At 37.7% G+C, this 9,196-nt stretch overlaps 1 protein-coding gene across 1 annotated transcript; it reads right to left on the reverse strand.

The window, feature by feature from the left end:
- Positions 1-1,084: 1,084 nt before the first annotated feature.
- Positions 1,085-7,602, reverse strand: LOC143878242 (protein trichome birefringence-like 19). The gene is made up of 2 exons (XM_077380544.1): positions 7,019-7,602; positions 1,085-1,946 (listed from the first exon to the last, which is right to left on the reverse strand). The coding sequence occupies exons 1-2, from the start codon at positions 7,571-7,573 to the stop codon at positions 1,134-1,136; spliced, it is 1,368 nt and encodes a 455-aa protein (XP_077236659.1). The 5' UTR covers positions 7,574-7,602; the 3' UTR covers positions 1,085-1,133.
- Between the last annotated feature and the right edge of the window lie 1,594 nt (positions 7,603-9,196).

Below are 9,196 nucleotides of genomic sequence, written 5' to 3' on the forward strand. Positions count from 1 at the left end.
CACCTTGGCCGACAATGTATGTTTGCAGGCATACTAGAACTGGTCGTGGTTCAGCGAGTTTGACAAATTTCATCTCAAAGCACCAAACCAACTGTGGGATCTCTCAACTGAGGTTTGTTGGCCATTGGTTTAGTTGTCCAAATCATGTGATAATGGAGGTCTAGGTTCCTTTCCGGGAGCTAGTGCGGTCGCCACAACAAAGTTTTAACAAAGGGAGATTGGCAGGTCTCAATGGTGGTGTCCGATTGATTGATGAAGTATGAGTCTACAGGGAGAAGTGAAAGACCACATCAATTAAATTGAAGGGTGCCCTAGCAAAAATCATCTACAAGGGCGCCCCCCTACTGGTCAATCTCAACAAAGTGCATTTATTGTTCATTTAAGTTTGTATTTTCTGCACCATTTTTATACTTTTCGGTGCCTTTATAAATTCATGCTATTGACTATTGAGATGGACCAATGGGTGCCCTCTTGTATATGTGTTTTTGCAAGGGCCCCTTCAATCCTTCAATCTATCATTCCCCCTTATAATAAATCAAAATAATCAAGATGTAAATAAGAAAAAGTTTAGAAATGGCTTATGTGTGGATCGAGGCACACCAAAAATTATTATCTCCTTAGAGTCAATACGCCGCCTAATACGCTACCTGTCCCAGGATCCAGGAATCATCCAGGGCAGCTATGTGCTATATATTTGCGTTTTCCAAAGAAGAAGATCGTGTGTTTTTTTTAAAAAAGAAGAAGAAGAAGAAGAAGAATGTTTTTGGTTGTTGTGTAGTGGAGAAAGATCTTTTTAATTAAAGAGAACCCCAAGACTCCACGTTTTCTCCTCCCTAAAATCTCTGTTCCCAAGGAGACAATAAGATAACAACTAATGAAGATAAAAACACTTAATTTTAAAATGGGCAACTGCTAATAATAATAAAATCAATTAAATGTTAAATTAATTAAACATAAATACTTTATTCTTTAGACTCATTGCCAATTATCCTTTTTTTTTAACCCCCCCCTAAACACCTTCACCTTCACCTTCAAAGCTCTCTCTCTCTTCTAATCCTGCCTTAAAAAGTAAAAAAAATTAAAATATGATTTTTTTTTTGTAAAAATCATTATTACAAAGAAAAGAATTTAGGCTATCTTGTTTTAAGCTTCCTATCACCTGGGTAAACCCCCCCCTTTCTACCTTCCATCTTCAACATATGGAGAAGAAACTCATTCCATGTATCAATAGGGCCAGGCAAGCACCAATGAACACAATCATTATACAATGACTCAAACTCATCTGCCCTGTGCCCATAACGACTCGGGTGCCCATCTGGCCTTAGCAACATTGCATCTGTAGTATCAACCAATCTAAACTTCAATCCTCTCTTCTTCCCTTCCTTCTTTGCAGCCTTGAATTCCTTCATCTGACTCATATAAAGCTCCATATTATCCCCCTCTAACTTTGTTTCATTCCTCATGAAAGGCCTTCTCCTCACACAGTTCCCTCCCTTGTCCCATATCCCATTCTCAAAGTGAGAGGGAGCAAATGTCCTCAAAAACACGATGCCCTTAAACTTTTTTAGGCCATTGATGACTCGAAAGGCCGTTCGAAAGGCCTTTTTGTAAGCGTAGGATATGGTGAGATCAGTGACTTTCTTTTGTCGGCAGTAGCGGCACCCGATAAGAGGACCGGCCTCGTACAACATGAGCGGCCGGAAGAACCAATGTCCGGCGGAGATGATCACGTAATCATAGCCGTCGATTTGGGTAGCCCATTCCTTGTCGGGTTTGTCTAGGTAGAGGTTGATGAATCCAGAGAGATTGGGATTGCTGGGGTCTGATTCTTTGTTTCTCACTAGAAATGGTGACCAGAAGTTTGCGAGGGTGAAGTTGTAATCGGTGTATAGCCAACGTGTAGATTTCGCTTGTGGCGTAGAGGAAACATCTACAGGGTAAGCTACCTGAAAATACAAGGAGGGTATGAAGTCAGAAAACTGCTACGAGACTATAACTTCTTCTACAACCTTTCTTGAGCAAAGACATTTCTATGGAAAAATAGAACTTCTTTTAGTGGGGTCTGTTAATTATTTGATGAAAAAGTGAGATGTGAAGAAATTGCTATCCTATAATAAATAGAGTGCTAGACTGAAGGGAGCCCTTGCAAAAATGAGTGTATAATTTCTGCAACCTACTACATATGTACACATAAATGGGATTTGCTAGCGTCCATCGCAAAAGGCATTTCACGTATGGTCTGTTTCATATAACAGCAGCCACCTCGTGAATGAAGACAAAATCTGCTGAAAAGTGGGCATTTGTGGCTTCTGTCAGATGCAACAGACCATCCGCAAAATGCCTTCTGCGATGGACGCTAGCAAATGATAAGCATGACTATAAGCTTGTTCAGTTGGTACCGACTTTTGGCTTCCATTTCAAAAACCCAGTTAGTAAGGCTCGGGGATTTAGTCCAGAAATTCTTCCAAATATTTCATTCTCTTGTTAAAACCATGGTTTAAAATTTCGACCGAAACCAAAATTTGCCGAAATCCGGGATTTCGCGAAATCTCAAATTTCGGCCAAAATTTCTGAATTTCGGCCGAAATTTAAAACCTTGGTTAAAACGCTCAACCAAGGATCCTTCTCAAATAGGTAGAACTTCAAAGTTCTAATGCATTTCTTTCTCCTCTCACGAAAATGACCAATATACCCTTATCTCATAAAAAAATAAAAAAAAACACGAAATTTTTTGTAAAAAGCAAAAAACATAAAATACTTGTCATGGTAAATGATCAAAATACCCTCATCTCATAAAAAATGATAAAAAAGTGGAAAAATTAGAAAATATTCTAAAAGGGGAAGCAATCCTAAAGTAATAGGGAAATATATCAGCACAATCATGTTTTGATAATATTAAGTGACTCACTTGTTATGCTTCAACCAAGGTTTAAAATTTCGGTTTCGGTAACCATTTTGGACCCCACCAAAAACCGAAATTTCGGATTTCGCCAAAATTTCTGTCTGAAATTTGGTAATTTGGTTCCAAATTCCGGACCCAAATTTCAAAATTTCGGCCGAAATTTTGTAACACTTTTTTTTTTTAATAAATAATGTCATTAAACCGAAATTTCGGACTGAAATTACCGAAATTTGGTAAAGGGCGAAAAATGGAATTTCGGAAAATTCCGGTTTCGGTCCTCACCGGTAACCGAAATTTCGGTCGAAATTTTAAACCATGGCTTCAACCATCTTTTACATTCCCACAAAGCTGTCAGAAGACTTTGATGGATTGGTTAAAGCATATAGGCTGATCCGTTGATCTGTGCCTATTATCAGAACTTGGCTGTGCTGATATCATTTGCCAAATAATATTGTGTCATCAAAAATGACCATAGTACCCTTATCTCGATGAAAATCAGAAAAATAAAAAAGTTGGAAAATTTTATAAAAATCCTAAAATTTGAAAAGAATCTTAAATGCCCATATTTCATGGGAAATGACACAAATATCATTCTCATAGAAAATTGACCAAAACACCCTTACCTCATGAAAATTAAAAAACAACAGAAACACACTTCTAAAAAGAAAAAATGTCCTACAATACCACTATGTCATGAAAAATAAACAAAATGCCCTTATCCCTTGTAAAATGCTTAAAACACGCCCTTCTAATGAAAAAAAAAAATTCCTTAGCGAGGGAAAAAATCTAAAATACTCCTATCACTATGAGAAAAAAACAGCTTTGGCAATAGCTCATTTCCATCACCTTTTGCAGATTAACCATGGCTACATCTTTTGCACGGCGGTAAATATGCAGTCCCGAAATGCATCATCCCTCCTAAAGAGCTACGGCGATGGAACAAGCGACGGTATCATGACTGTCTCCTATTATCTACAACGACGACGGTATTAACCGCCGCAGAAAGTTAACATTTTCTTCTTAAAAATAATAATGTAAGCTTTAGCGATGACGATACATATATGCCCATCACCAAAATTAAGCTGTCGCTAATAATAGTAGTTATTGAGACAGATATGGCCGTTGCAAAGCAATAAATCCTAAAATACTCTTGTATCATAGAAAGTAGCCAAAATGCCCTTAATCTCATGAAAAATAATGAAAATACCTTTATTTTATGATGAAATGACCAAAATACCCTTATATCATAAAATGACCAAAATCCCCTAATCCCATGCATAGAAAATAACTAAAAAACGTTTATCTCTTAAAAATGAATAAAATGGGAAAGCATAGTTGACCCACCTATTTGCATGATCTAAGCCAATAATTTATTGATTCGTGACCCACCTGCTGGGACGTGATTTGGGTTATGGTCGGGTCCGGTAACCCAAAGCCTCAACCGTAACTCAACCCAGAATCTGGTTTGCTTTTATCAACCCAACTTAAGGGAAGGCCAACCCAACCTCGATTTTAAGAGAGAAGAATCTCCCCTACCTTGATTTTTAAAAAATGCCTTCACTCCCATCTCCATTCATCATCTCGAAGATCTTTTCACTTCGTGATTGGGCGGGCTGCTCTAACGATCCCCAAAATAAATTGTATTTTGGTAAATCTTTCCAGGGAAATGATATCAGCACAGGCAGGTTTTAATATTTGTAAAAACCCAGCTTGTCTTTTCTTTTTTAATTGGGTCCTGAGTTGTGAGTGCCTTTTGGGAAATGTAATAACCTTTTGAGAGCTCTTTAAATACTAAAGGGTTTTGCTAACGAGTGCCATTAGGGCATTCGTTAAGGAGCATTTAAACTTTAAAGTACCTATTTTCATGTACCCACACTTTTATCCTTAGAACACATTTATTATTAGAGAACCGTTTCCCACAATTTCATTTCTATTACGAGAAAATAATAAGAATACCCCTATGTCATAAAAGATAATAGCCAAACTACCTTACCCCATTTTCCATGAGATTGAAATATTTTATTATTTTATATGAGATAAGTTTATTTTTGTCATTTTCATGAGATAGTGTATTTTGTCATTTTTAAGAGGTAGTGTATTTTGTTCATAGGATCGATGATCCTAACCTTCCAATCTATGCATTTTTTATATTCCTCAAATCAAAGGGTTAAGATCATTCTATGGAGAAGATTTTACGGGCCCACACTATCTACATTAGGGCCCAACAAATGAATGGTTGGATCACCCACCCACACAATGTCGGCACACATATTTTTTTCATTTGTTGGGGGTGTGCCCAGAAAATATTTTTCAATCCTAACCCCGATCTATGTAGTTTTTTTATATTGCGGTGTCCATTTTAAACCTTCTCAAATCAAAGGGTTAAGATCATTCTATGGAGAAGATTTTATTAGAGAATAAAATCAGGGCCCAACAAAATGAATGGTTGGATCACCAAAAAAATGTGGCCACCAGTATTTTTTTTGGGTTGAACGTAAGTGCAGAGCCGTCCACCATGTAAATTGTCTTGCATTAGATAGGTTTTTTTTTTTTTTTCTATGAGATATAAGTGTATTGGTCATTTTTTATGAGTGAGTGGTACTTTGATAATTTTCTATGAGATAGGGTTTTTTTTATTTTCCATGATATATGAGTTTTTTTTTTTTTTTTTTCCCAAAGAGATAGGTGTATTTAACACTTTCTATGAGATATAAGTATTTTTGTCATTTTTCATGAGATTTAAGTAGGGATATTTTCGTTATCTGGGTATTCTTGTTATTCTGTCATGGTGGGGGTATTTTTGTAAAAACCAAACCCAAGCCTCTTTTGTTGAAATTGTAATTATGGAAATAAAATCTCAACTACAATCGTTGCTCCAGTAAAAAATGTGTTTGAGTATATATGCGTGGGGGTGCATGAAAATAGGTGCTTTAAATGCTCCTTAACGAGTGCCCTGGGCACTCGTTAGCAAAACCCAATACTAAAAGACATGATGGGTTAGGGAAAATTTCAAAATATGGTTGTGCTTATATCATTTCCCTCTTTCTATTCCTTTTTTTCTCGGCCTTTTCTCACCCTCTCCTCATTCTTGCCAAGGTTTAAAATTTTGGTTTCGGTAACCGTTTCGGACCCCAAAAAAACCGAAATTTTGTAACACTTTAAAGAAAAATAAACAATGTCATTAAACCGAATTTTCGGTCCGAAATTTGGTAAATGGCGAAAATTGAATTTCGGAAATTTTCGGTTTCGGTCCCCACCGGTATCCGAAATTTCGGATTTTGGTCGAAATTTTAAACCATGATTCGTGCCCTCCCTACTCTCTCCTTCACCCGCTCTCTCTAGTCCTCTCTCAATTGATAAACTAATATTCCATAGAAATTTTTTTAATGGCAGCCGAACATGCAGCCCCATGGATCTTTTGTGGCATTATTAGGGCCACATGGAGCAATAAATTTATTCTATATACTTGAACGTACAAAACAAATTGTCATTGACTTACATACTTTATCCATGGTCATTACCGTCACCAATTGGAGGGAGAGTATTTGGAAGGGAAGTGATATATTCGTCCCCTTTTCTTTCCCGGGCCACTCCCTTTAGTGTATTTATGACTACTTGTTTTACACTAGAAGGGGGTAGCCTAGGGAAGAAAAGGGGTATATGTATAATTTAACTTTTAAAACACCCCACATATAGTATATCAAGGGTCCAGCAAGGGCAATTCCGGTTCTCTATTTCTTCTGCCGTGTATGAGTATGATACGTACCTACTAAGTTACAACTTATGGATTATTTTAGTGTGGAAAGAGAAATTGTCAACCAATTATGCCCACTAAGACAAGAAATAAGTTGATTTAGAAACGATGAGGTGGTTGGGTTAATAAAAGAAGCAAAAACGTGGGTCAAACCTGAGGGAAAAGATAACTTTTTCCTTTCTAAGTTTACCAACTGGCGGGAGAGGGGCATGGAGGATGGGAGAAAGAATGAGTTAAGAGGGCACATGATCAAGGAGAAAATGAAGTGGCAGAAAAATTGTGTGTATATATCATTAAAAGTTGCGATATTTATATGTAATTCCTATTTGATGACTACGGTAAGTTGTTAATAGAGAATTTACCTTTGATAATAGGCAGATCAAGGATTGCATTTGGTTTCTTCCCACAGAGTCTCCAACAAACGCCAGAGACTTCCCTCTAACAAGCTCTAAGAACTGAGCGGGATCGAAGAGTGATAGCTCGCATTCATTGGGTTTCCATCGCCATTTCATAAAATCGGTATCGGGTCTTCCATACTTCATGCAATTTTGGTGTTCATGTATCGTCCAACACGTCGCATTTGTATAATAAGGTCCCTCCGGATTTGGAGCCCATTCTCCTCTAGATATATCACACTTTTCCGCAAATATTGTGACCTTCGATTCTTCGGCATGATGATAATGAGGAGGAGGAGGAGGAGGGGCATGAGGAGGAGGAGGAGCATGAGGAGGGGGAGATGATGATGAAAGTGAAGGAGAATAGCGCTTCCACAAGAATGAAGGACTTGACAAAGTGTAACATAACGGAGCAATAGAGGTGAAAAATATTAGGATTAGTGTCAACAGAAGAACTATCTTTGGGGTGTTGTGTAGGGTTTCCATCTTCCCCAAGGGGAGCTCCATGGCATGAAGCTTCATGAAAGAGATATATATGGGGAGGAAGGAGATATGGTGGAAAACCAAATATGTGAGCGTATAGAGTAAGGTTCTATGTATATGTAGTGTGAAAATAAATGATTTTCTATCAAATATGGTTTTGGATAATTTACAAATTAATAATTAATTAGTGCTTGTCCAGCTAGGTACTTAGGCGAAGAACATAGAATTGAACCTGGACAGCTATGAAAGGAGACCGTCCTAATCGGACCCGGTTACCAAATACATCTAGGTTACCTTATCTAACGGACTGTCTAATCTACCACCAAGATGATCCAACTGTGAAATCTCACATTTTCCAACATATAGGAGTTGAAGAGGTTTAATAAAACAATACAAAAGCGGCGGTGATGGTTGATGGATCTTGATCATCTTACTGATGGCTCCAAGGGATGGTTAAAAAGGAAAAGATCAAAGCACGACACTTCAATAGACAAAAGTTTATCCATAAAATGACTACAGGTGACTTCGCGGCTACTCCAGAAACCAACGTGGACTGTGGGTGAATTTGGGGAATGTCTAGGACTCTTCAAGCCAAGGAATTCAGCAGGGACCTCAAAGTGATTGAGTGTTTGAAGTCCTGCGTTAGCCGTGAAGAAGTGAGAGAATTTAAAGTCCTAAAAGTTTTATATTCCCATGTTTTACCATTTCTCTGAAAAGTTTGAGAGCCCCAATTATGAGTTCAAATAAATAAGAGTAATGCTAGGGAAACCGATTAAGACCGATAAGGAAACCAAACAAATCATTTTTTGCCACAGCATCAACAACTGCCTCCCTCAATTTAAGTTAGACAGAAATATCATCAAAAAGTAAGTTTTGAGTCGGCAAATGTTTGATTGTGGGGTGCCGAGCTCGGTCACGCTTGGTTACCATATGATTTTCCGATGAATAAATGTTGTGAGGAAATGATGATTTCAGCGCTCCTATGTTTGATAAAGATGCGTGTGGCATCTTGTCGTGTAGCATTTAAAGGGTTGTCAGTAGAATATTACAGTTCTCAAAATGCTTTTTAAGCCCTTTAAATACTACACGACAAGATGCTCCGCGCATCTTTATCAAAACATTGGAGCGAGAAAATCATTTCTGATATTGTGAGCTCCACTAAAATTGGTACTTTTACTCATATATTTTGGCAAAATATAGGCTTAACTAGCATTTTTAGCCCATATGCATGAGCGCAAAATAGTAGCCCCACCACATTCAAATATGAGGTATAAATGGTGGCCCCACCATGTGCATGGTTTTGGTGCAGATAGGCCCCACCCATCAAACATGAGTGTAAACTGGTGGAGCCCACTGTGCTATGCATGGGTTAAAAATAGTAAGCCACCCCGCTGGATGGGTGGGTTTGAGTGGAGTTGATGGGACCCACTGCATCAAAACATGTTATAAATGGGGTCCCACCAATGGGTGTAAAATGCTAGGCTCTACCCTATCAAAACATGAGATGTAAAATAGATGCCCCACCCATGCTATGAATGGGTGTAAGAAAATCCACTATGGAAAAATTCTAATAAAAAGTTTTCATGAAAACAAAATTTCAAAAAAAAATTCTATTAAAAAAGAGCAAATTTGTAGAAAATGGAACCGTGGTTCCTTCCTTTT

This window comes from Tasmannia lanceolata, unplaced genomic scaffold, assembly GCF_043159265.1.
Source record: "Tasmannia lanceolata isolate RefF3 unplaced genomic scaffold, GAP_Taslan_0.1 ptg000006l, whole genome shotgun sequence".
Taxonomy (NCBI): Eukaryota; Viridiplantae; Streptophyta; class Magnoliopsida; order Canellales; family Winteraceae; genus Tasmannia; species Tasmannia lanceolata.

Coding starts and splice junctions, on each gene's coding strand:
- LOC143878242 (XM_077380544.1), bottom strand. CDS start 7,573: ATGAAGCTTCATGCCATGGAGCTCCCCTTGGGGAAGATGGAAACCCTA. Junction 1,947..7,018: donor TGATCTGCCTATTATCAAAG/GTAAATTCTCTA, acceptor TTGTATTTTCAG/GTAGCTTACCCTGTAGATGT.